The sequence below is a fragment of the Syngnathus scovelli genome, chromosome 19, assembly GCF_024217435.2.
Source record: "Syngnathus scovelli strain Florida chromosome 19, RoL_Ssco_1.2, whole genome shotgun sequence".
Lineage (NCBI taxonomy): Eukaryota > Metazoa > Chordata > Actinopteri > Syngnathiformes > Syngnathidae > Syngnathus > Syngnathus scovelli.
The window spans coordinates 3,065,189-3,091,787 of record NC_090865.1 but is presented as its reverse complement, the minus strand read 5'-3'; the positions used below and the strand labels follow the sequence as shown (position 1 = coordinate 3,091,787).

Here is a 26,599-nt window from a genome sequence, read left to right as displayed (position 1 = left end):
AATTTATTGACTTTTTTCACACACATTTATATTTTATATTCCCTCCACTCATCAGGAAATAAAAACTCAAAGTAAACAATGGACTGTAAATTTCAGTTTATTGAATTTCACACTTCCTGCAAATAGTTCCAAATTACAATAGTGGAGGACAGTGAGAAACACTATTTGCTGAATTACCCAGTGTTTCTCAACAGATTTAGTCATTTTAGGAAGAAAAAAAAAAAAACAGGACAAAGCAATAGGATGCTGGGTGAACCTTAGAGAAATTACAAATAGTAATGCAATCTCAAATATATTGATGACAAGAAAATTGAAAGAGCAATGATGAGGAACAATTTTTCAAAACACATTCAAATTGTTGTCTTTATATATATAAAAAAAAGAGGGGGGCAAACTAGTATTCTTTATAAACTGTTCAACTCAAAGTTGTTGAGTGTCAAGAAGTTTGTCTATGGGCCAAAAAACTAACTGAATGACCCTGAATTTATCACTATGGCAACAACTAATGGGATTTTAGAAAGAATTCATACAATCACCAGCATATTTTATCTGCAGGGAAATTCAGAATCATGTTACCACTCCTCCACGTTGTGTTGTTCAAATCAAAGCCAATTATCTAGCCACTTTGCAGGAACTTCAGTAGTACTTCGAATTTTTGACTGACTTTAGCTGAAACTGCCTGAAGCTTTGGAAGGTTGTGTTAGTGCTTCAGTCAAGGGGAAAAAAAAAGGAAGAACTTTTGTCTTTTCACCTCATGGAATTTTTAAATTTAGCAAGTTACCAATTGGAACATGAGGCAGTACTCCCAAATGTAATTTTAGTGCCCGTTTTGTTATTCTTCACTAAACAGGCTGTGAAAGTCTGCACACTGGACCCAAAAGAGTCAAGTGCACACACACACACAAAAGTCAGAAAGTATCAGACAACAAAATCAAATATAACAGTCACCATTCATACTGGCATTCTATTTGATGTCAATTGTGACCCAGCACAACCTGCATGTATGTCATTCGTCCTTTTTTAATGAACAATTTTAAAGCTAATTTCAACCTCATTTAATGATGTTTCAAAAAAAACAATCAGCCAGCCTTGAGACAGAATGACTTGTGGAAAGAAAGCATTCAATGAATACATAAAGCAAAGCTGATATTGGGTCACAATGGAGATCATGGAATGAAAATGGCAAAACAGTTAGGGGAAAAAAAATGACATTTGCCGTTAAGAGTTGGAAAGTCGGGGAGCTCACACGCCTGGCAAATGTAAACAAACATCTCGTTCAAGTTTAAGACTATCACCGACAAAAATCTTTGCATATGGAAAAAGAAAAATGACATTTACATGCAGCATCAAACCTTCAACAAGACCGATTTGAATTTTTTTTTAAGAGCAGAAGTTGTAACGAAGCAAGTGCTGATGCGATGTTTAGTCAAGTTGGGTTGAGGCTGCATGCAAATGATGCCATCCCACAGTAGATAGATCACTCACTCACTCACTCACTCACTCACTCACTCACTCACTCACTCACTCACTCACTCACTCACTCACTCACTCACTCACTCACTCACTCACTCACTCACTCACTCACTCACTCACTCACTCACTCACTCACTCACTCACTCACTCACTCACTCACTCAAATTTTTTGGTTTTGCTTCAGTGTAAATCCTGAAAATCTGTTTTAACAAAAACTGAAGAAATTAAAATAAAAAAAAAAAATTGCCTTCCCATTAACCCAAGTACTGTGTTTTAAATTTTTTTGTAAACAATTTATAATTTAGGGATGAAAAAAAAAAAAAAATGTCAATCTTGGTTTGGGGAGGACCAAATAAAGTCGCAGCTGCCTCTTTAAAGATGCTACAATTTTGCTTTCAAATCCAGAGCCCTGCCCACCCCACAATAAAGATAAATCTCTACTCCTTTCCATAACGGGATTTGCTGCAAAAAAAAATAATTATTGCTGCTGCTGCATGAAGCAAAGTGAAAAAATGTAATTGATGGAGCAGCTTTAACTGCTACAGCAGCAACACAAAAAAGGTATCCAATAATATGCTCACGCGTTTGGCGTTCATCCACTAGGCAGCAGAGTTGGCATATACATTCACCAATTTCAATTTATCTTCAGATCGGCGGAAACACAAATAACCGATTCCATCTTTAGTGTCCATATTGCAAAGAAAAAGCACAGATGTTGGAAATTTAAAGTCATGATTTACACCAATCGCCATAATTATCCCAACTGCATCATTTATGAGCTTAATAACAATTTGAAACATTCTGCTTTGAACCAGTCTCTTATGTTTTGTTATACCAGGAATTCCAAACATGGCGTTTTGTTTTTTTTCTGACCGTGTAAGATTATCCAGACAACCGCAATGAGTACAAACTGACAGCATAAGGCCGCTATGAAAGTGAAACTGTTGCGGGCAGACATCCATGAATGGTTCCGCGTGTCTTATTGGTTTAAAAATGGGATAAACAGTCACGCAATGGTGAGTAAAGCTGCCGTTTTTATTGCAACGTTCACGTTCAACAAAAAAAAAAAAAAAAAGTTGCTATTAAGGGAATTTGGACGCACCTTGCATACAAGTACCGTTATTCTTTTTTTTGCTTGCGTGGTTGAAGTCGGCGCGTTATCGATTGAAACATCTCGCTCGCACGACAGGCTATGAAAGGAAACGTGTGCGTGGCAGGAAGTAAGGCACTTAAGTGGCAACGGTTGACGCAAATGATGGCTGGTGTTTTTGATGCTAAAGAAGACCGACCGTTCAGCTGTCAATTGCCGATGATGACGGGTTCAAAACAGAAGCGATCCAATTTTCAATGATCGATGCCCTCCGATCATTTTTAGACCCCCCCAAAAAAATGGAGTCATAAGCTCAAATGCAGAACACAAGGACCAGAATGGGGTTTGATGTAAATAAAAGATATTTTCTGTAAAAACAAAGGAGATGTTGAAGAGGTGCCCGGGCGTGTCCTGCATGGAAGACAAAACTTGATTCAAAAAAAGATGCTTTAAAGTCAGCTACCTGTGTGTCCACAAGTTCTCACCAGCTTTAGGTGCTGCCGTCCTGCTGGAGTACAGATCTTTCTTGGACTTCCTCCACCTCACAGTCGTCGCTGGACGAGTGGAACTCCGCCACGTAGAGACTCTTATCGATGCTGCCGGGAATGGGTTTGATGTCGGTCACCAGTTGGTCTTCGATGGTCTTGAGGTTGAAGCGGTCTTCTGATGTGATCAGGTTGATGGCTAAACCGAAATGACCGAACCTCCCTGTGAACACACGCGCGGCATCGTCAAGGCACAAACGTCTACGGAGGGTTCGGGTAGCGATCGCCATACCTGATCTTCCAATGCGATGGAGGTACGTTTCCGCATTTCTCGGAAAATCGAAGTTGATGACCACATTAACGGCCTGAATGTCGATACCCCGAGTGAAGAGATCTATTGAGGGGCGGTAACGGGTGTTCATTAGAAATTCACTGACAGGTACGGAAAAATTAAGGAACTTTAAAACTTACCGGTGCAGACCAGGTTCCTGCATAGTCCATTTCTGAAGTCATGGAACACACGATTTCTGTATTCCTGACAACACCATAATACGCACCCAAATTAATATCTTCTTAAAAATTCAAAAAGGATAAAACAACGACATTCTACCCACCTGCATCATCTTAGCGTGGATGTAGAAGCACGAGTAGCCCAGCTGCGTGATCTTCTTCGCTAAGAGCTCCACCCTTTGCGTGGAGTTGCAGAAGATGATCGACTGGTTGATCTGAAGCTGTGGGAGACACAATCAAAAGACTTTGTGAGGATACAAGCTACAAAAATAGTTCTCCATACATTTGGACCGTTACTCACCCTTGAGAAGAGTGTGTTGAGGCAGTGCACCTTCTGTCTTTCTGTGACGTAGGCGTAATACTGAGTGATGCCCTTCAGAGTCAGCTCCTCCATCAGGTTGATCTCATAAGGTTTCTGCAGGTGCTTAGCCTACAACAATATGGAAAGGTTGGATTTACCACACTGACTGCATCAGACTAAAAATCCAAACTAAGCCAGTAAGTGAGCAGCAAACAAGAGCGGGCACAAAAAAATGAACAGCTTGGTTCGCGGCACGAAACAATTAGTGCCAACTGGCGCCTAGCCATGGGAAGGCCGAGTGAAGACGACTCACCATGAATTTTTGCACACTGATGGGGAAGGTTGCAGAGTAGAGCAGGATCTGCCTGTTCTTGGCCAGGAAGCTAATGATATCCTCGATGATTACCACAAAATCCTGAGACAGCAGTTTGTCGGCCTGAGAAGATGGAGACGATCGATTTTGAATAACATACCAAAATTTGAAGGCAGCGAGAAGTAGAGGAGATTGTGTTCTTTAATAACGTGCACTTACCTCATCCATCACCATCATCTGGACTCGATCCACTTTTGCCACTCCTTTCTTGATCAAATCCAGAATCCTACCAGGTGTGGCTATGACCACATGCACTAATATGGAAAAAGGGAAAACACATGGAGCATTCCAAACAGGCAAACAAGTGGAGACAAGAAGAAGATTGCTCACCAGTCTCATCCAGGCGCATGATATCATCTCGTAGGTTGGTTCCCCCGGTGGTGGCCATGACTTTGACTCCTCCCAAGTGTTTGCTGATCTGGATGCAAATCTGGCTCACCTGCAGGGCCAACTCTCGAGTTGGCACAACTACCATTGCTAGGTGGTAGAAAAAAAATAATGACGTCAATGATTTTGCAAAACTAAACACCAGGCTGGGATTATTTTAATCTCACCTTGTATGTAGCTCTTTTTAAGATCTATCCTCTCAAGCAATGGGATGAGATAGGCTCCACTTTTTCCGGTTCCATTCTTGGCCCGAGCCAAAATATCTCTTCCAGACAGGGCAATGGGAATACTCTCCTCCTGCAAGAAATGAAGTCATTTTACAAATTCACAATTTAACCTGTATAATTTAAGACGATTGAACCATACCTGCACAGGAGACGGCTTCTCCCAGCCCATCTCAAAAATGCCCATCAGAAGCTCTCTTTTGAGACAGTAATCCTCAAATTCATTCCCCTTTGTAGCTGTCACATCCTTGAAAAGACAAAATAGAATGTTGAAGATAAGCCGTTTGAAAATTTAAAATGGAAGCTATTTCACTCACCGAGGTTTTGACCCTGTTGTCTTTAGGAGGAAGCTTGAGGCTCTTTTTCCAGTCGTCTCCGAATTTGATGCCCCCTCCTTCTTGGGAGGCAGCACCCGCTTTCTGTGAGCCACCCATCACTTTTCCTTGAGTTGACGATCCTGGCTGGACTGAAGCTGGTTTGGGCTGTCCTCGGAGCTGCCCGTTCTGCTTGTTCAGTCCCATGCCAAGTGGGCCAACATTTTCTGTTCTGGCTGTAGCCATGATCCTTTTTTTTTTGTATTTTTCCTTGCTCTAATTTATTTCAGTCCTTCCTTCAAGGTTTGTATTTATGCCTTGTAGGTTTTTCTTACTAAAATTAATCTTCAAAATGTAAAAAAGATTAATAAAGCATTAACAAACAATAGATTCTTTTAAGTCCACAGCTTAATAAGCAATCAATGATATTTACATATACACACACGTACGTGCAGTTTGGTCTCCTTGAACAAGAGTGACCGACGTACAGGGAAAAAAAACAAAAACTTTTTTTTTTTTTATACACAAGAAACTCTTCAAAATGAAGAGATGTTTGCATGAATACACTTGCTCACAATATAGAAAAATTATATGCGAACAAGTATTAAATGTGGCTCAAGTCCTGAAATAGAACAACTAAGGCAATCTCTGTACTGGGGGGAATAATTTCGTCAATGTAATCTTTGTTCAGTATATTTGATTTTTACACTGAATAGTGCTTCCTGTCTTCAGTTCACCGAGTGTACTTGGTGTCCCTTTTTAAGGGGGGCGGGGGGGACGGATGTCCAACTCTGTACAAGTTTTTCCCCCCAAAATCATATATACTTAGATTATTTCCACCAGATAAGGTATCACATGAACAAGGGGGAGATTTAGTCCAAAGCCAAAAAGCTTTCAACTCCTGGACACCACACGTCTGGAGGTCAAAGTGTCACCAGTGGGAGTGTGACCGTGTTCAAGGGGCTTCCCAATCAAAGCCAGCCAACAACTCAAATGCGTCACCTGAAAGATGTCGAAACAGAAGAATTTGGAAAATGCAAAGCACGTTCATTAGCACAGAAAAAAGTTTCCAACTCAACTGAGGCAAAAAAATAATTTAAGAAGCGTTAAATTTATGTTTGTATTAATTAAACAAATTGTCGTTGCTCCGTCGACCCAAATAAACTAATCGCATGATGAGTTAACTTGGTTCTCAAGCTAACCTGTGCCGATGTTAGCTTAAAACAAATTTGGGCTTTTAAAAGAATACTTTATGGAATACGATTCGAATTATATGTTTCCATTTGTACGATGTGGTTTTGAGATAGATGTTGCGTTGCTAACTGCTTCAGCGAAAGCAATCAAATGTCCCGCAAGTCATCTAAATTCGCACACAGTGCTAAAGTTAGCTATGAGCTAAGCAGCTTGTAACAACTGCTGTTTTTTGAAGAAAACGGCTCGCAAACAGTACAACACTCACCTCAGTTCGCTGTTATTCTAAAGCAAACGTTGCATTTCCCGTTGCTCCCAAACATCTATTTGATCATCACTTTTGATCACTGAAATGTACTTCAAATAAATCGCGTCTATTGTTTTTCCCTTTAAATCAACATGGTCGCCTTCTTCTTCGTCTTCTCTTCCTCGTCGTCTTGTTCCTGCTTCTATTTATCCTATGGGAAAGTGGGACGCGACTGACATCTACTGTCAAAGATGGGTACTGCAACAAGGACGCATATTAGGGGAAAACAACAGGTACAAAACACAAAAATAAACATTCAATTGGCTTCAGAATAGTTACAGAAACGTTTGGGGCAACAATTTAGCATTTTTGATTTAATAAGGCTTTAAATATTACACTGTAATAAATAAAGAACAATTTACAATACGGCAAGTATCTTCATTGCTGAGCAATACATTTTTCTTGCCACAATATTGTTCATATATTACATGATGAATCTGTAAACTGTTTTGTGTAAGTAAACTATTAACCAAGAAATGTTTGGAACACTATTACAGTACTGTACATACACTACAAAGGTTAAAAAGGCACTTCATGTTATCCACAAATATCAGAGAAACATGTCATTGTTGATCATAAAACCAACAAGGGAGGGGGGGGGGGGGGGAACAGCATTTAATTAAAATTAACAGTGACGGAGAATAAACCTTTGGGCATGAATTTAAATTTCACCGTCCCAAAGAATTCTAATTGATTCTTTTCATTTCTCTCTGATCGAAAGACTGCTAGAAAAAGAATCCTATTGATTAATCAGAGTGTGATTAATCTCTTGTGGCTTCATCAGAACAGTCTTTTGCGTTTCCTTGCAGAAAAAGCTCCCTTATTTTCTCCAAGCAGATTTCTGCGGCAGCTTCGGTCTCCTTGGAAAGCTGTGACAGGCTGAGGAAGCCGTGCGGAAGGTCCTCCACCACCGTCAAGCTTACAGGCTGGCCCATGTTCCTCAGCTTCTTGGCGAACATCACTGAGTCATCCAGTAAAGCATCCAGAGCGGCGGCCTGTGCGGAAACATGCACAGGAAACAAAATGAAGTCAACTTCCTCAGTTAAGCAAAAGGGAGGGGGAAACAAAAATAGTTGGGTCTCTCACCACTAAGTGAACAGGCGGCAGGCCTCGTAGAAGCCTGTCGGGCGCGAGCAGCGGCGACACAAACGGGTTTCTGATGATTGGGCAGGAGGTGGGCTGTACGAGAGCGAGGCTTTCGGAGCGCAGGGGCTCAAAGGACTCTGGGTAATCCATTTGGGAGTTTGGAGTGGAGGTATGACTGTGTGTGGATTTTCCGTGTCTTGATGCTCTTGAGTGGGCTCCGCTTATGGGCCACACGGGCTGCAGGAAGGACTGGATCCAGCTGGAGGCTCCTTGTGTGAGATCACTGAGCAGTTCCGTGGTGTGTCTACCCAAGGATCTCAGACTGTTGCATCCCACAACAGGCTGTGCAATCTGTGAGTCCACACCTAGCCATAAAGAAGAGAAATTTGGAAGTAAAATTTATATAATGACCCTCATGTTACCACGGTACATTGAAGACGGTGTGTTTAGTTTACAAGTAATGTCTTCATGTCGACATTATCCAGTTTGCACACAAATACGTCGTCTATTTTGCGTTCAGGCATCATCATTAACTCCCCTCGGGTTAAATGATGCGTCCCAACGTTGAGGCAGATCTACCTGCATAGGCGTTGAGGCACTTTGCAAGAGCGCCGAAAGGTAACAGCGGGTCAATGAGCGTGAGCAAGCGGGAGGGCGAGGCGTCGGTGGTGAGCAAGGTGGCAGGGTAGGCCGCCATGATGCCGTCGGGGACCCGGATGCCGCAGGTCATGGCCTTCATGGACACGGTGATGCAGAGGTTGCCGCCAGCGCTGTCGCCGGCCAGACAGACGAGCTCCGCCGTCGAACCTGAAACACAAACGCGGAGAAGCTAAATCAAGCTACATTTCTCCCATGATGGCGTACACTCACCGAGCAGACGGCAGTTTTTCAAAGCCCAGCAGTAAGCGTAGAAACATTCCTCAAGAGCTCGAGGAAAGGGGGCTTCAGGTGACAGAGAGTAGTCAACAGAAAGAACAGGAACATTCAACCTCTTGGACCAGCTTCGCAGATAGTTCTGATATAAAAGAAAACATGGAGAGGTTTTAGAGGCGGTAACGCATTATGGCGTGGAATTGAAAAATGTAAAAATAAGTCATTGGACCTCATGGGATTTGGATGTCTGGGCCACAAAGCCTCCTCCGTGGAAATGAATGAGCAACCACGGGGAAAGGGGCTGCTTCTGCACCCACGGGAGATTGGAAGCAGACACGGAGGGCGGATCGCCGCGAGAAAAAGACAAGAGCTCCTCACTGTCCTGCAAAATAATAATTAAACATTTATCAGAAAATATTACACAAGAATAACGCTAAATCGTTTGTCACCTGTCCTTGTCGAATCTCATGGGAGATCAAGCGCATGTGGACTGGGCCAGGACCCCAGTGGGCCAGTGGAGGTGACACATTGGCAAACAGATTTGGGTCCGATGACAGGGGGAGGAGTAACGGAACGGGAGGTATCGTTAGCGTCAGGTTCAATTGGACTGGGTAGGAGGCTATTCGACACAAGCCCTGAGGAGACAACAAGAAGAAAAGAAATACATTTAAAACCCTCACTTGGACTTCAGACGGGAAGAAGAACAATATTAGGAAGGATTAAGGATTAAAACATTTGACCCTGCCTACTGTTAAAATCTCGGACTCTGTGATATTCCAGAAGGACTTCCAAAACTGCATGTCCAGGTTCTGGGTAATGCGTTCAAATTCTGCACCGCGTAATTCTGGATCGATGACGTACTTTCCTGACGTGAGGAGAGACAGGGCTGCTAAACCTGATGACAAAAAAAATTCAATGAGCTAAAAACAGAGCAGACGGAACCGTATCGTGAGACTCACCGAGCCCGGGCTGCTGTTTTCCATACGTCTCACCGTATGAGATCATGCTTATGACGATAGTCTGGAGGAACGGACGAAGACTCGGTGTGAACTGTCAAAAAAAAAAACTCTTAGTTCGAACGTGTTCACAGAATCAATCCAGTTTTTGCCGACAGACCTGAAAGCCCAGACAGCGTCCATAAAAACAAGCTTTGTGCATGGAGCTGTATTCCTGCACATATCTGTGACTCAGGTCCAAGTCCTGAAGGGAGTAGAGCTGACCAAAATCGTTATCGTTGATCAGCCGCTTGGCCAGGTAGAGCAACGCTCGGAGTTGGCAGAGCGCACTGCAGTAGGCCTCCATCTCTGAGGCATTGTGTTCCGCTCGGAAAAAGGCGCTGGAGTGATTTGATGCAATGTAGCGAGCCTTGTCCAGGACGTGTAAAAGACATGAACGGATCACCTGAAAATCACGGATAAAAAAAAATATTGAATCTTCTTACAATCAAATATTCTGGCCACAGAAATAATTTCCATACCTTGATCAGGCTGCGGTATCCATTTCCAGGCGTTTGCGGGTCAAAGTCATAATGGTGATAGACGGCAGTGAAGCTGTCGACCAAAGGCTCAATAGCTCGAGCGTGTTCCTGAATCTTTTTCATGCACTTTACCAAGCGCTGAGTCACAGGGCCACAGGCAAGCTCAGCAGAAGGGTTCGAAAAAGCCGAGATATTTTCTTCGCACGCGACCTCCAAGGCTGAAAAGGCCACCTTGAAATCCATGTCGGAGGCTGGGGATCAAAGAGAAGCAAATAAAACTCGAACCTGGTTTATATGCCTTTTTCTAGCTTGAAGTTACGTCATGTGATCATTGTGTGTATCTTAAAAAAGAAGGACTGTTAACCTTTGGGTAAAAATACACAAGACTTTAATGATTTGTTTGACTGCAACAAGTCGCTTCTTGGCTTTGACGGACTTGTTATCTTGCCGAGCTGAAGGAAGGCACTTTGGAACCCGGCCGTGATTTGCTGACCCTGCGATCGCACTTTGTTTTAGATCTTTGTAGCGAGTATTAGTCTGAAAAATAATGTGAAACTTGAAGTGTACATCTATATTTTTGATTTACAAAAATGACTACAATTTTTAATTAGAGCTTCAACTTTTTTTTTTTGCTAACTGAATATTTCATATAATATTAATTAAGGGTTAATACAGACGTTCAAGGACACCAAGCCATCTCTGATTAAAATTTGTTGTTGACAAGTGTATTTTTCTAGACTAATCAATTTATTGATTAATGGAAAGCAGAAACAAACAAAACATGATAACAAGTTTCCTGTGAACCTTGTGACTAAAATGATCTAAACACAACTACTATCAACCAATTTAAACGATTAATACGGTCAAAAGAGAAAAAAATGTGTTTATACCTGTCGGATCTTCGTAACGGAACGACCTTTGACCTCACTCATCCACACGGTCATAGATTAATATCGCTGTCTGTTCTTACCTGTTCACGTGTCAACCCAACAAGCTCGAAGTATTACAAATAACCTTTTTTATCGATTATTTTGTCTCTAAAGCATCAAAATTCAACCAAACTTACATAACGTTTTCACAAACTGATGCGCAACCATGTTGCATGTCGGAACGAAAACTTTGACGGCCCCCCCACGATCAACAAGTTGCCGCCATGAAAAAAAAAAAGAAAACGCCTCAATCGCGTCTATCAAGACGTTGTATTTTTTTAAAAAGCTACGCGTAGAGAAATAATATAATGTTTACTATGACTTACCGACAGCGACCGGCATCCCTGCTTCTTCCTCAATGGGGCGTCGGTGAGCGATAGGGCGCCCGGGGAATGCTGGGTAACGTCATGTGAGCGGCCGCACAGCTCGCATAACAAACCGCAAAGCTTACTGTCGCCTAGCAATTACTGTATTATTCGTCATCAAAATAATAAATCATCATTTTAAAAAGTTTGGCTAATTCATGATAGACAACAACAACAATAATAAAAAAATAATAATACAAATAATAATAATAATAATAATAATAGTAAAAGCCAGGCATAGGGGCTGGCAATATAGGTCAAAATTGGTACGCTCACTCAAATAACATTTAATACAAAAGAGGCACTGTATACTGAATTCTGCCATCAAAAACATGATTATGCTCACTTTAAAAGTGTATGAGAAGTTTTTATTTAACACTGCAAAACTACTATATCACACCACACAGTGGATGATTTATAAAAAATAAAGTGACTGAGCTATTCAAAAGTCACATTTAATGATTATATTTAATGGCGTGCATTTTAAAGGTCACCTTAGTGGGCTTATGTTGCTTCAACATGACGATTACTGAAACTGTCAACTTATAAACACAAGCCTCCATTTCAACTGGACTCCATGCAGGTAGCAACCCGTCCAACAAATGCTATTCTAGAATTTGACACTGTGAACTAAATATGGTAGACCTTTCCTCATCCTTCCTTCCTGATACACACGAAGGTGTGTCGTAAATTCCTTTTCATTTGTTCCATCAACTTACTGAACTAATTATGTTTAAAGATTAACAATAATTACAATGGACTTGATTGGCCTTGATGGGACAAATGTTTGACGTATTGTTTTATCAAAGAAAATGTAATAATGGTACTGTCTTGTTGGAGCAGTAAATCAATTACAGATACGGGAAGTCGTCCTTCAGGAAGTTGTGATATTCCAGCTATATTCAAGGCACAATATATCTGATAGAGGCTTCTGTTTTCTCAGCCCTATGACTCAACTTTTTCCCTGTAAACTCCGACTCACGGTAGTTTTCATTTAGCACAATATATATCAATATATACAATCAATGAACTCAATTTTCTTACTTTTATGAACCTGACTTGCTCTGTCTGACATTTTACCAACCTCCAAGGTTAAAACAACCCACCTGATGACCTCTGACCCCAGACAGATATTTTTCTTTTAAGTCAGGTTAACAACGGATGTATTGAGTTTACTCATAAACAGTGTATGAGTGTGTGTGCTTCTCTCTGGATGTCTTTGATTTCACTTTAATATAGCAAATCTGAATAGTCATAAAAGGGCAAATCTTTGACCTATATGTCTTTGCATGATACAGTAAAAGCAGGAAAAAAAAATCTCACTTGTGATGCTAAGTAAATAGCAGTAAAATTTATATGACGGTATTTCACCAATACTTATCACCAAATTGTTGCACGTGCGCATCACAAGGAAACAAATTTTCCTTATTGACTTTACGTTTTTTTATTGAACATGTTGCAATATTGGATTTCTGGAAAGACCTGGCTTTTTCCTCAATGTTTTACAATAGGGAAGCTGTTAAACATTTTTACATTCAAAATGAATCAAAACATATTGCATATAAAATAGAAAACCAGAAGAAAAAAAGTTATATTTATATTTTTCTAACATATTAGATTTTTTTTAATGTTGGGAACTAACCTTTTTTAATTTTTACAAATCAACAATTATGTTAATAAAATAGACAAATTTAACGTATTTAAACCAAGAAGGGGATTCAGATATTTATAGGCAACTTCAAAGTCCAGTTTAAAATAGCAGGTGAAGTTATATAGTAACTTTACAACTACAACGTAAAGGGAAAAATGTATATAAACCATATAAGGCAGAAAAGGAGTGATGGGGGCACCCAATCTTCTATTGAATAAAGTGGTTGAACCCGCTGAGCCAGCAAGAAAGTAGGAGGAGACAGACAGGCATGAAGATGGGCTGAGCCTCACCTGTTGTAAAAAAAAGAAAAGGTGCACCCTCGACTGACTGCTGAAGACATCCACCTTCCTCAGATGATGACAGCAAAGCGAAAGACAGCTAGAAGACAATAGAGAGCAAACTTTGAGGTGAAAATCAAAACAGCAATGGGAACTGTGCGACATGCAACACTTTTCCTTTGCATCTTCTTGATGCTTTCCCATGGACTGAGCTTGCACAGAGTAGCCCGCTCTGCACACAATGAGACAGAAAGAAGCAGTGATGAAGAAGCAACCTCAGGATCAGAAACAGACCATGAGACGGGGGACGGTCATGGCGAAAGCGGCGGTCATGGCGAGGGCGGTGGTCATGGCGAGGGTGGTGAGCCCATCACTACTCTGCCCATTGTGTCGTGGAAGTGGAGTCATGTCTCGGTCCCGTATTTAGTGGCTCTGTGGATTCTGGTTTCTTGGCTCTGCAAACTCGGTAAGTCCATCAATGATTATTGCGTGAAAAAAAAAAAGATGCTTGTACTTTCCTCTTCTTATTTTGGCTCGTTATTATCAAAACGTATTTGATGAATTGACCTCTAATTGATTATCAAATTAGTGGATCATTATTTTTGATAATCGGTTAATCGTAATAATTATCAAACCTACAACTGAATCGTAAATAATTTATTGTAGCATTTTCTGCTCAGTCAATTTGTTTTTTAATAAAATGATGGAGAAAAAATATCGATTTGACAAAACATGCAACCGATTAATCGAGTATTAAAATAATCATGACACGACAGTCGAAATCTTGATTAAAATTTCGGGGTCATATTAGGGAGAAAGAACACTTGATGATAATAAATCTGGAGATGCCTTGCTTGGAATGTTATGAAATGACTTGCATGTCATTATTTTGACCAAAACACCAAAAACATGGCCGACCCTGTGGACACTGTAAATGATTGCAAGTGTGCGTGTGTTCCATATTTGTGTACACTTCATGATACATAAATAAGGGGATGTGCACTTCCTTATTGAATATGATGAAGGATTTGTGCAGGTCATTGAAAACAATGTTATTTTGTGTACGGAAAAAGATAAATGATCCAGCATTGAATTGTCACAAGTTGCAACAAACGTTGTTATGATGTTTTGAGACGGTGCTTCCGTTTATCATTGGTGGGCCGAAACTAGAACTAGTACTGCAAATCCAAACACCAAAAATATGCACACACCCTCACTGTTGACTTTAACATCCGGACAATGACACCAATTTTCCCAGATTTTGTTTCCTGCTCAGGGAATCACAATGCTTTCTTTCTTTGTACTTGTCTTTTGGTTTTTTAGTGTTCTCCATGACTCAAAGTCATATACATCAGCAATGAAATTTATGACCCACTTCTCGTGCTGGATGTGTCATTAATGACAATTTTAAAGTTCAATTCCCAGCACACTTCATCTTTACTTACACGCTAACCCATACTAGCTGTTATTACTCAGTCAAATCATCTTTATCTGAGTTTACAACATGCATCAACGCTCCATTTATAACTCACTCGTGAGCTGAAGCCAATTTAAGCAAGTCAGCAGTTAAAAAAAAATCAATATTACGTCATAACCAGAGTTGAACACCTGTGAGAGCTCATATGTCAAACTAGCAAACTTTTTCTAACAAGGCTTTTTGTGCCTTGTCCTGCTCAAACAGGACGGAACACTTCAAATAAAACCTCCAGTCATACTTGCTCGAATCAGAACTTTTCATACCATATATAAAAAAATATATATATAAAGGTCAGATTATGACGGCATGCAGAGCCCACTAAATTGCTTTTTATTTCATAAACATATGCCGCAATTTAATTTTTCAGAACTTTCCATCTGTCTTTAACTAACGATTGCGTAACAGTGTCAATTATTACTCAGCCTAAAGTTGCAAGATGAACCAGTTGAAATGTAGCCAAACACATCCAGAGCTTTACTTATCACGTAATCCACACCGGACACCTTTTCTGGACATCCGTTACACTAAATCAACTTTCAACCTTGGTCACGGAGGAGATGCTGAATATATAAAAAGGCCGATTTGTGTTTTCGGCTCACTCCGTCGTTTGACCACAGGACAACTCAAAGGCAAAGATAATTAAGATGACTTTTTTTGCCCAAATGGAACCACGTGGACCCGCACGCATTTGGCTTCTCGGGTTAGTACTGTTGATTTGTTTTATTCCCGGGGTCACGGTGGAGAACGGGGACCATGAACATTCCAAACCCGATGCAAGTGGTCATGAACACGCCTCCAACATCACCGGGATACCCATCGTGTCTTTTAAGTGGCATCATGTGGAGAGCCCTTATTTGATTGCGTTATGGATCATTGTTGCTTTTTTGTCAAAACTGGGTATGTAAAAATAATATTTGTTTATAGACATAGTCTTATGCTCAGAATGTTTTGTAGTTAAAATCATGTTACGTGTGATTCAACATATTTCATGTTATTTTGGTTCCAAGAGGTTTTAGGAATAACACATAGGAGTAATTAAAAAGTTTTCTATTCTTAAATGAAGTAAAAAATTAAAAATAAAAGTCATCTAATGAATGCAACCCACACAACATAAATAATCCGTACTGACATAAATCAATATTGTGAAATAAGTGGCTTTTTTCTTTTTACTGGTTCACTGAGCTTGATTATTAAGCCATAAAGTCAAGTAACCTTAACCAAATGTCTGTTTAGTTATGCAAAGTAATTTCCTGCCATTTATATTCACGACCATGGTTAATGATATGCCAAGGACAAAAAGTTCAAGAGTCGATCATTTGCAAATTTTGCAAATTTAGGTTTTATGATTTAGTTGGAGCTAAACTGGAGCTAAAATCCCCCCCAAAAAACTCCCCTTGTATTCTTATTCATCACTTTAAATTCCTTTCCTGAGTTTAATTTATTTATCTCACTGCCATCTAATTAATTCTGACATTTCTTCATGTTTCAACAGTAATCGAGGCCAACCATCATGTGACAAACATAATCCCAGAAAGCGCCCTGCTCATTTGCTTCGGCTTCATCCTCGGCGGCATAATCTGGGGTGCGGATAAAGTCCAGACCTTCAAGTTGACCCCGACCGTTTTTTTCTTCTACCTGCTTCCCCAAATCATCCTGGATGCTGGCTACTTCATGCCAAACAAACTATTCTTCACTAACTTGGGAACCATCCTGGTCTACGCTATTATTGGGACTTGTTGGAACGCTGCTAGCTTGGGCGTCTCGTTATGGGGTTGTCACAAGGGAGGAGCTATGGGTAAGAATCATCTTCATTGGCCAATTACGTTAAAAACACAACACATACTTGCATACACATACAAACTGTACATAATTGCAAAATCTGTCTTCTGACCTTCTGCAGGTGATCTGGACATCGGTCTGCTGCAGTACCTTCTTTTTGGCAGTCTGATAGCCGCCGTGGACCCGGTCGCCGTCCTAGCTGTGTTTGAACAGGTCCATGTCAATGAGGTCCTCTTCATCCTGGTGTTTGGAGAATCACTCCTCAACGATGGCGTGACAGTGGTTTGTAGACTCCATTCTAATATGACAATACAACATGAGCATGAACTGCAAAATTACTCTTGGTGTACCACAAGGCTCTATGTTGAGACCCTTTTTACATGGGCAGATAATTAGCACTAAGTAACCACGCTTTTCTCCAACAAACTCAAACTAATATTTTTTTCTCTATTTTAGGTGCTCTTCAATGTATTTGATGCATTTGTCTCTCTGGGAGGAGCCAAAATTAATGCTGTGGAGATAATTAAAGGAATAAGTAAGGAGTCTTTAAATGTGATTTGTGGGAATCATCTGAAATATTTCAAATGTTCTCCTTTGTCTCCAGTTTCCTTCTTTGTGGTGGCATTCGGCGGCTCGCTACTCGGTATGGTGTTTGGTTTGCTGCTCTCTCTTCTGACCAGATGCACGAAAAATATTCAGATCATTGAGGCCGGCTTCATTTTCGTGTTGGGGTACCTCTCCTACCTCACTGCTGAGATGCTCTCCCTTTCTGCCATCCTTTCGTAAGTCCTCTTGAGCTATCAAATATTTTTTTCCCCCCTCCCTAACTCATTCTAGGTTTTAAATTTATAAGTTGTGCTTCTCCACTTTAGAATTGTCTTCTGTGGAGTCAGCTGCCAAAAGTACATCAACGCAAACATGGATGAAAGGTCCGTCACCACGGTCAGATACGCCATGAAGGTGCTCGCCAATGGATCAGAAACCATCATTTTTGTTTTCCTGGGAATATCTGCCGTTGATAAGACTCTATGGGTGTGGAACACGGGCTTTGTCCTCCTCACACTCTTCTTCATCTTTGTCTATCGGATCATTGGTAAGATTTGAAATCTTTTTTGAAGTGGAATTTCTAAATGTGATGGCTGAAAATTCCCCAACAGGTGTTTTTTTCCTAACCTGGATCATGAACAAATTCCGCCTGGTTCCGTTGGAGTTTATTGATCAGATTATTATGAGCTACGGTGGCCTGCGAGGGGCAGTTGCTTATGGCCTGGCAGTGATGCTGGATGAAAACAAGATTAAGGAGAAAAATTTAATGGTCTCCACGACTTTGATTGTAGTTTACTTCACTGTCATCCTTCAGGTAATGATTTTACGTCCCCCAAAAAGATTATTTGAAAAGTTTTTGAGGTCTTTTCTTCTTTGGGTTGTAGGGAGTAACTATGAAACCTCTCGTCACTTGGCTGAAAGTCAAGAGAGCTGCAGTGAGCGAGCTCACACTTATCGAAAAAGTGCAAGACAAGGTGAATTTAAGATCAGTTTTCAACACCTCGACTAAAATAAACCTCCAAGACTTAAACATATTTTTTTTTCAGGTATTCGATCACATGCTGGTCGCCATCGAAGATATATCGGGACAAATTGGACACAACTACATGAGAGACAAGTATGGCAACACTTTGATTAGGATTAAAATTTTCAACTGAACATTTTTTGCTTTCTGTGAAGGTGGAATCATTTCGAGGAGAAATATATGTCGAGGATTTTCATGAAGCCATCCGTAAGGAAGAATCGTGACCATGTCTTCAAAGTTTTCCATAAACTGAACCTTAAGGATGCTATGAGCTATGTGGATGAGGTGGGTGAACTAAAAAGCTTCTATTTGTTCTTGAATATTCCCAACATCGAAAATAATGATTCTGTTGGTTCAGGGTGAACGCAGGGGCTCTCTGGAGTTCATCCGAAACGAATCGGCATTTGTTGACTTCAAGAAAAAGTATGGTGACAATTTCTCTGAGATGATGCCAGACATCATGGCTGACATGGCAGATGATCGTGGTACAATGTCCTCCATGGGGTGAGTGGACCAAAATCCCAATTTCAGGTCTCCTACACTTGAATATAAAATAACTACTCCGGTTTCACCTTCATAGACGGGACCCCGTGCCATCAGTGAGTTTGGAAATGCACCGGCAGTCCATAAAAGGTGTGAGGGAAGCAGAGGACATCAACAGCCATCATTTGCTCCAGCAACATTTGTACAAAGGCAGAAAACAGGTATCATGTTCAAAACATCAAACTTTGATCATAAAGAATGAACTAATTTCTATTCTCAACATGCTAGCACCGACATAGGTATAGCCGGAGTCATTTTGACGTCAACAAAGATGAAAACGAGGTGCAGGAGATCTTCCAGAGGACCATGAGAAGTCGTTTGGAATCGTTCAAGTCAGCAAAAATGGGCGTTGCTCCACCAAAGACCATCTCCAAGCATCAAAAGAAAGACCAGCAACAAAAGGTCAAGCTGGGAGGCCAGCCGAGATCAATGCGTTGCGAAATGTTTGTAAATAACAATTTTTCCTATATTGCAGATGTCATTCACAAAAACAACCGATAAAACTAAAAGCTATCATTCCGGTGATGAAGATTTCGAGTTCTCAGAAGGGGACAGCGCTTCTGGCTATGACACATCAGGAGATTCACTCCCCATGAGGGTCAACTACAGAGTGGGAGGTAAAATCAATCCATCAATTGACCTACTTATTAATTCCAGACTTGTAATCTATTTATCATTCTCCAGCTGGAATTGAGAATCCAGCTTTTATGCCAGATGTGGACACTCTGGGGCCTATGCAGATTCCACCGTGGTTAGCGGCGACCGAGCTCCATAGCAGCATGGTGGCCCCCTCCCAGAGGGCCCAAGTGAGACTGCCTTGGACACCCAGCAACCTGCGACGCCTCGCCCCGTTACGCATCAGTACTCGTTCCACCGATTCTTTCATGCAAGCTGACGTACCTGTTACGCAAGAGAGGGATGAAGATGAGTTACCGCCGCCATTGACGCCACCACCACCTCCACCACCTTCTGATAGGCACGGGGGTCACATGTAGCCTCCCCTTCTTCATCTCCTTTAACTTGGCTGCCAAAGACACAGAATGTTACCTCAGACTTTGCACTGTCTCCTCTCTAAATATTGTCAAGGGAATGTGTTTTTTTTTTTTCTCTGAGACTGGTTAACTCTTTTAGAACCTTTGTACTGGTGACACTTTGACCCATGTAGATTTATCGTCACCATTTGCTAAACACGTGTGGGAGATGTTAGCATTAGGTGTAAAATGCACACTTTTTTTTTTTTCCAAGGGATGCAATATGTACAGCTTTTTATTTATTAATATAACCCATTCAATGAAGATGTGAACGCTACAGAGTAGCATTAAAGATATTTTTATCTTAATAATCTTTCAACCCAAACAACTATATAGCGTGTATTTTGTTTTCATCCATACGGGAAAATATTTGGATGATGTCACCAGCTGTTATAGACTTTCTCTTAAGAATATTTTGACCTAGTAAAATATTAGACTGTTTCATGTAGATTTTTGAAATTAAAATGAAAAAAGAATGTGGAGTTTATTTATTTATCATTCTTCTTACACATCTATTTCTCTATACACTAACGAAGGTGGAATGAAAATAAAATTTTATATTAAATATTATTATTCCTAATTTATAAACACAGCAGTCAACAAGTTACGCGTTTCCACCACTAAGAGGCAGGGGGCACTCATTCATTACCAGTCGATTAAAATTTTATTTAAAAAAAAAAAAGTCGAAAAATAACCCTGACTGCAATTTTTAATCCTGTTTGCTTTATTCAAAATTCAAATTTACGCCAAACGCAAATTATCCGACGGCTATCTGGCGGTGACGTCACGCCGGTTACGTCATCACCCGCAGATTAAAGTGCCTTTTGCGTCTAAAGGACAACGTGAATCAACTCTCCGACATTTATTTCATCGCCTGACCACGGGAAACAATCACCATTAATGGAGTAAAGATGAAAATGAGAGGTGTAAGTTAAAGTAATAAGAGAGAAATTGGCAAAAGCCAAAGAAAGTTTGAACTTATTGACTGTCTCTGGAGTTCAAGGCAAAAGGAGTGCCTTTAAATTTTCTTACCCGATTGAACGAATCAAATGCATCCATGTGGATTAGCATACATTTGGCTCCTCTGCTCAGTTTTGCTAATTTTGGTGGTCCTTGGTTCCCCGATAGCTGAAGATGAGACAGTAAAGCATCAAAATACCAGTGGAAATGGCACCAGGATAGACATTGTGTCCTTTAGGTGGGATCATGTGAAGGGTCCTTATATAGTTGCACTAGGGGTACTGGTGGCCTTTTTGGCAAAATTAGGTAAGTAAAAATTCCAGAATATTTATTTTTTTACTTCTATGATACTTCTCTGATGGTCTATAATAAACACTATTTGTTCTATGATATTCTTTATTCCCCAACAATCCTATTATCTTCAATTTCCTCCACAGTGATCGAGGCGAATCATCATGTGACCTATATAATCCCAGAAAGCGCTCTGCTCATTATCTTCGGCTTCATCCTGGGTCTCATCATCTGGTGGGCGGACATAGTGCACCTCTTCGAGTTGACCCCCACTGTATTTTTCTTATACCTGCTTCCTCAAATCGTCCTGGATGCCGGCTATTTTTTGCCGAATAAGCTGTTCTTCCGAAATATTGGAACCATTCTGGTCTACGCCATTATTGGGACTTTATGGAATACTGTCAGCTTGGGGTTGACCCTATGGGGCTGTCAGAAGGATGGAGCCATGGGTAAGAAGATGCTAAAGGTTCAAGTCAAAGCTTCCCATGATTAAATATTTTTGTCTGCCTTTTTTTTTCAAGGTAATTTGGACATGGCCTTGCTTCATTATCTTTTATTCAGCTCTGTAATTGCCGCTGTGGACCCAGTGGCTGTTTTATCCGTGTTTGAGGAGGTCCACGTCAATGAGGTTCTTTTCATTCTGGTGTTGGGCGAGTCACTCGTCAATGATGGAGTGACAGTGGTGAATATGCAGAGCCGTTTACTAACTCTTCATTGACAGTAAATAAGGAAATTAGCCATTTTAATTAAACCCATTGAATGTTGTATTAATTGCTGTTTTATTTTTTTTTTTTAGATGCTCTTCAATATGATTGAGGCCTATATTTCCCACAACAAAGCCTACATTGATGTTTTGGATATATTTAGTGGAATAGGTAAGGAGTGAGATTGTCTTAAGGAGCAAAACAATGTTTGAAATTTCACTTCCTGTTTTGTCCAGTGTCCTTTTTTTCAGTGGCAGTCGGCGGTTCCCTCCTCGGTGTAGTTTTTGGTTTGCTGCTCTCGCTTCTGACCAAATACACGAGAAGCATCCAGATTATCGAGCCGGGTTTTATCTTTGTGGTGGGGTACCTCTCCTACCTGACTGCTGAGATGTTGTCCCTTTCCGCCATCTTGTCGTGAGTCCTTTAAATCTGATTACTGTTTAATGTACTCGCTAAACGGTTTGAATTTTTTTTAGGGTTTTCTGCTGTGGCGTGGTCTGCAAAAAGTACATCAACGCAAACATGGATGAAAGATCCGTCACGACGGTCAGATACGCCATGAAGGTGCTCGCCAATGGATCAGAAACCATCATTTTTGTTTTCCTGGGAATCATAGCCATTGATAAGGAATTATGGGTGTGGAACACGGGCTTTGTCCTCCTCACACTCTTCTTCATCTTTGTGAATCGCTTCATTGGTGAGATTTGATCAGATTTGAGAGTTAAATGGATACAATGATTTACAAGTTTGTGTGCAACAGGTGTTTTTTTCCTAACCTGGATCATGAACAAATTCCGGCTGGTTCCTTTGGAGTTTATTGACCAGATTATTATGAGCTACGGTGGCCTGCGAGGGGCAGTTGCTTATGGCCTGGCAATGATGCTGGATAAAAACATGATTAAGGAGAAAAATTTATTGGTCTCCACGACTCTCATTGTCGTTTATGTCACGGTTATCCTTCAGGTAGGTTTTTGTTTTCTTAAGAGGATTTTCGATTGGTTGATGTGGCTCAGTATTTAATTTGCAGGGATTGACGCTGAAACCTCTTGTCGCTTGGCTGAAAGTAAAAAGGGCTTCGGATGCTGAGCATACGCTAATCGAAACGGTGCAGAATAAGGTGAGGATTTAAAAAAAAATTGCATTTACACTATTAAAACACAATCCTGTTTAGGTCTTCGAACACATGCTTGTTGCAATTGAAGATATCGCCGGGCAATTTGGTCACAACTACATGATGGATAAGTATGTGACATCATATTTTTTTTAAAAAATTAGGTTTGAATGGTGCTCTAAGCGTTATTTACTGCGCAGGTGGAATCATTTTGAAAACAAGTGGGTGGCGCCCATTTTGATGAAGCCCTCAGCGAGGAAGAATCAAGATTACGTTTTCAAAGTTTTTCATCGGCTCAATCTCAAGGATGCTATAAGTTATGTGGCTGAGGTTGGTACTGCACACGGTAAAATATCTTCTTAATCGTTCTAAAAGCTATTAATGGATGCAGGGCGAACGCAACGGTTCTTTGGGATTAATCCGGAATCAATCTGGAGTGATTGAACTCGAGAAAAAGTTTGCGCAAAAATCCTCGGAAGTGATGCCTGACATTATGGTGGACAATCGTGGCGCAGTGTCCTCTTTGGGGTAAGGCAATCATTTCAACGGGTCGAGATAATTGAGTGGCCATTTTTGATCATTTTTACCCGAGTAGACGAGAGCCTTGGCCTTCGGTGAGCTTGGAAATGCACGATCAGTCTTTCAAGGGTGCGAAGCAAACGGAAGATATCAGTCATCACCTGCTGCAGCAACACTTGTATAAAGGCAGGAAACAGGTAGCGAAGTCCTAAAAGCAAAATAAAACACAATGTAATGATTAATTCCAATTTTTTTGCATCCCAGCATCGGCATAGATATAGTAGAAGCTATATCGAGGTGAACAAAGACAAAAAAGAAGCGCAGGAGATCTTCCAGAGGACCATGAGAAATCGTTTGGAGTCTTTTAAGTCGACAAAGATGGGGGCCGTTGCAAAGACAGGCACAAAGTACCCTAAAAAACTCCACGACCATAAGGTTAAGTTTTCATGATTGAAATGTTGGAATTCAGCTGGGTTTTGAATTTGATCAAATATTATTGCACCTCTTCTTCTTGCAGATGTCATCGGGAAAACTTTACCGTTATGAAAACGAAGGTATGCAACGAAGTGGGTGCGAGCGTTTTATTTTGATATTCATAACATTTTTTTTCTAGAGCCTGATATATTAGAGGAGGGCAGCACCTCCAGCTTTGAGGCATCAGATGACTCACTCACCATGAAAGTCCTCCGTAAAGCAGAAGGTAGATTCCATCCATCGGCTTCTCCTAGAAGAATCCAAACACTGAAAATTTGAGAAAATATATATTTTTTTTTGGGCAGAAAATGAGAACCCAACCTTCCTGATGCAAATGGACCCGGCAGAATCAACACTGGCTCCTCCATGGTTGTCAGAGACGGAGGCTGACAGCAACATAGCAGCCCCCTCGGAGAGGGCCCGGGAGAGATTGCCGTGTACGCCCAGTAGCATGCGAAGCCTGTCGCAATCCACGGACTCCATCGTTCAGGCTGAAACAGCAGACGAGGAAGGCAGTAGTGACGAAGAGCTCCACCTACCAGTAACTCCGCCGCCGCCACCACCACCAGTAACTCTGCCGCCACCAGTAACTCCACCACCACCACCACCACCAGCATCTTCACCACCTTCCAACTGAGAGTGATGAGCAGGGCTTGACATGAACTTCTGCGGCTTTCTAGCCACTTAGCATTTTTCGCTAACCGCAATTTAGTGGTTGGGAGTTATGCACAACTAAAAACAAAGCACTTGAGTAAACTTTCAGACTGGATCTGAATGAGTTGGCCGACACCACTCAAGAGAAGAGATGACAATAAATGCACTTGGACCAAAATACGTCGCTTTGCCTTTTTTTTTTTACTTCATTTTTTCCTCTCTTCATTACAATTATATCTCCTTGCAAAATTATTTCAAGTGTTTTCCTTAGCAACATTTGAACAAATTATATATTTATATACAGTAAATAAAGACATATTTCTTCACAAATAGTCCATTTCAGATGTTTCGAGATGTTTCGTAATATAATCTAATATTATTTGTTCATTTCCAGGATCCTTAAGGTAGAAATGCGACCCATCAAGCATCCTGACGAGGAAGTCTCCCGTTGTGATGTCTTTCCATGCTGTTACACAAACAGTTAGATGCATACAAAATTAGCTTTTTCGCTACTTCATGGATGTTATTGATTTTCAATACCCATTGTGAGTTGTCACCACTGTTGTATTATTTCTGTATCAGAGCACTGACCTTGTAAATCATGAGGAATATCGTCTTTGCCGTCAAAGCATGTGACTGGGCAGGAGAGGAATGGACTTAATGGCGTGTTACACCTGTAACAAATAAAGCAAAACACTTATTATATGAAAATAGTTTTTTTCTGGAACTGAGTTTTGAGCTCACTTGTAGTTCTCGACAACATGTAGGTCAGCTTTAAGAGCAGGAAGGAAGAGTTGCAGAACTTCTGGGTTGGCCAGGAGCTCAGGCGGAGTTCCCCCGATCGAACCCAGCCACTTGAGAAAGTCCTTGTCTGATAAATCACTTCTCTTTGTGGTTTGGATCCGAGTCTCAGACTATGACAAGACCAAATGATCTGACATCAAGTTCTAAATATCAGACAAGAACAATACCACACAATCATTGCAGAATTTCTTATGAATTAAATGCAATCAGTAATTTATTTTACTAATTTTAATCCCTAAAGGGGAAAATCAATTTAAATTCTGCTATTTCCAACAATACAAACAATTAGCATTCAGAAAAATATACGATATGTGATCTTACATAAGGTGCAGGTGCACCAGAAAGGAAAATATGAACTGGCTCAATATTGTGCAGTTTCTTCAGAGCATCTGCAACAGCATAGCTTGTATGAGCACCAAAACTAAAAAAAAAAGAAGAAGGGTAAACAACATGATATTAGAATTTATATTTAAAAATAGACAGCAGGAAAAAACATGTGTGTTTTGTTTTCATACCTGTGGCCAAATAGAGCAAATGGCTTCTCTTTGAACACCGGCAATAACAAATGAAGAACCTCATCCACAATTTGCTGCATGTTCTCAAAGAAAGGTTCTTTGGCCCGACTTTCACGTCCTGGAAGTCTGACAGAAAGCACTGGAAGTAAAATAAAGATTCTGTAGACAGATGTATTCACACTGACCACCACAATTATTATTCAAAACAATTATTAATATAGGACAGTGACAATGCTAAAATTATGTTGTTTTACCTTCTATGGAGCTGTTAAGGACGTTCCCCCAGCGTGCATAATGTATGGAACCTCCACCTGCCCAGGGGAAGCAGATCAACCTGGCAATAGCCTCTGGCTTTTCCTTGAAACAAGTGATCAACTTTTCCATCCTGAATTTGTAAAAGTATGCAGACTTTAAAGTGACTTGTGTTGCCTCAACATGCAGGAAAGACAATAAAACAATATACAACGAATACAAAAGTAAAAGTAGAGGTTGTTGTCCTGCAAAGATTCAGCTACTACATTTCCGGGATTGATTCTTCTTCTACGATTGTATAGGTTTTGACACGTAGCGACACCTATGGTGTGGAGTGAAACTGTCATTGTGGGATAGTCGTGCATTCGTCACTTAAAGCCAATACTACGTGGATCGAAGTTAATCGATAGTGTGAAAAGAGGAGGTGATATTATTCTTAATTTGGAGAAAGAATAAAAAGTTAGGGGGAAGTGACGTTTTTTTTCTTACAGTTGGTATTTCCTGACGGGGTTCCCTAGGTGGAAGCGCAAGCCTGACTTTTGGGTCAAGTTAAGTTTATTCACTAGATAGAAACAACGGAAACAGTATTCTCTTATTTGGA

At 40.7% G+C, this 26,599-nt stretch overlaps 5 protein-coding genes across 6 annotated transcripts; 2 read left to right on the top strand and 3 right to left on the bottom strand.

Moving 5' to 3' along the window:
* Window positions 1-81: 81 nt before the first annotated feature.
* On the bottom strand, window positions 82-6,791 carry LOC125987372 (probable ATP-dependent RNA helicase ddx6). The gene is made up of 13 exons (XM_049751697.1): window positions 6,617-6,791; window positions 5,161-6,159; window positions 4,986-5,090; window positions 4,787-4,916; window positions 4,563-4,709; window positions 4,392-4,486; window positions 4,173-4,295; window positions 3,860-3,988; window positions 3,663-3,779; window positions 3,520-3,583; window positions 3,341-3,442; window positions 3,049-3,271; window positions 82-2,974 (listed from the first exon to the last, which is right to left on the bottom strand). Exons 2-12 carry the CDS (start codon window positions 5,401-5,403, stop codon window positions 3,054-3,056), a joined length of 1,473 nt encoding a protein of 490 aa, XP_049607654.1. The 5' UTR covers window positions 5,404-6,159; window positions 6,617-6,791; the 3' UTR covers window positions 82-2,974; window positions 3,049-3,053.
* Window positions 6,792-6,954: 163 nt separating this feature from the next.
* lipea (lipase, hormone-sensitive a) lies at window positions 6,955-11,495 on the bottom strand. Its single transcript, XM_068649108.1, has 11 exons — window positions 11,347-11,495; window positions 10,092-10,342; window positions 9,731-10,015; window positions 9,574-9,664; window positions 9,364-9,509; window positions 9,064-9,249; window positions 8,844-8,996; window positions 8,612-8,756; window positions 8,321-8,548; window positions 7,742-8,106; window positions 6,955-7,650 (listed from the first exon to the last, which is right to left on the bottom strand). The coding sequence occupies exons 1-11, from the start codon at window positions 11,360-11,362 to the stop codon at window positions 7,417-7,419; spliced, it is 2,100 nt and encodes a 699-aa protein (XP_068505209.1). The 5' UTR covers window positions 11,363-11,495; the 3' UTR covers window positions 6,955-7,416.
* Window positions 11,496-13,334: 1,839 nt separating this feature from the next.
* On the top strand, window positions 13,335-20,190 carry LOC125987369 (sodium/hydrogen exchanger 3). Of its 2 annotated transcripts, none has more exons than XM_049751692.2 (15): window positions 13,335-13,780; window positions 16,284-16,586; window positions 16,692-16,852; window positions 17,027-17,105; window positions 17,175-17,352; window positions 17,443-17,663; window positions 17,728-17,930; window positions 18,001-18,090; window positions 18,163-18,233; window positions 18,296-18,425; window positions 18,499-18,644; window positions 18,721-18,844; window positions 18,912-19,085; window positions 19,159-19,300; window positions 19,368-20,190. In XM_049751692.2, the coding sequence occupies exons 1-15, from the start codon at window positions 13,462-13,464 to the stop codon at window positions 19,676-19,678; spliced, it is 2,652 nt and encodes an 883-aa protein (XP_049607649.1). In that variant the 5' UTR covers window positions 13,335-13,461; the 3' UTR covers window positions 19,679-20,190. The 2 variants fall into 2 exon arrangements, with proteins under 2 accessions (XP_049607649.1, XP_049607650.1); XM_049751693.2 differs by lacking the exon at window positions 13,335-13,780 and adding an exon at window positions 15,379-15,688.
* A 385-nt stretch (window positions 20,191-20,575) lies between these two features.
* On the bottom strand, window positions 20,576-26,418 carry olah (oleoyl-ACP hydrolase). Its single transcript, XM_049751700.2, has 6 exons — window positions 26,001-26,418; window positions 25,747-25,885; window positions 25,553-25,652; window positions 25,172-25,341; window positions 25,019-25,101; window positions 20,576-24,893 (listed from the first exon to the last, which is right to left on the bottom strand). Exons 1-6 carry the CDS (start codon window positions 26,128-26,130, stop codon window positions 24,751-24,753), a joined length of 765 nt encoding a protein of 254 aa, XP_049607657.1. The 5' UTR covers window positions 26,131-26,418; the 3' UTR covers window positions 20,576-24,750.
* On the top strand, window positions 20,764-24,605 carry LOC125987371 (sodium/hydrogen exchanger 3-like). The gene is made up of 16 exons (XM_049751696.2): window positions 20,764-20,980; window positions 21,112-21,414; window positions 21,487-21,647; window positions 21,762-21,840; window positions 21,906-22,083; window positions 22,146-22,366; window positions 22,430-22,632; window positions 22,697-22,786; window positions 22,841-22,911; window positions 22,981-23,110; window positions 23,172-23,308; window positions 23,376-23,496; window positions 23,564-23,734; window positions 23,817-23,853; window positions 23,913-23,999; window positions 24,079-24,605. Exons 1-16 carry the CDS (start codon window positions 20,764-20,766, stop codon window positions 24,408-24,410), a joined length of 2,538 nt encoding a protein of 845 aa, XP_049607653.1. The 3' UTR covers window positions 24,411-24,605.
* Window positions 26,419-26,599: the final 181 nt, after the last annotated feature.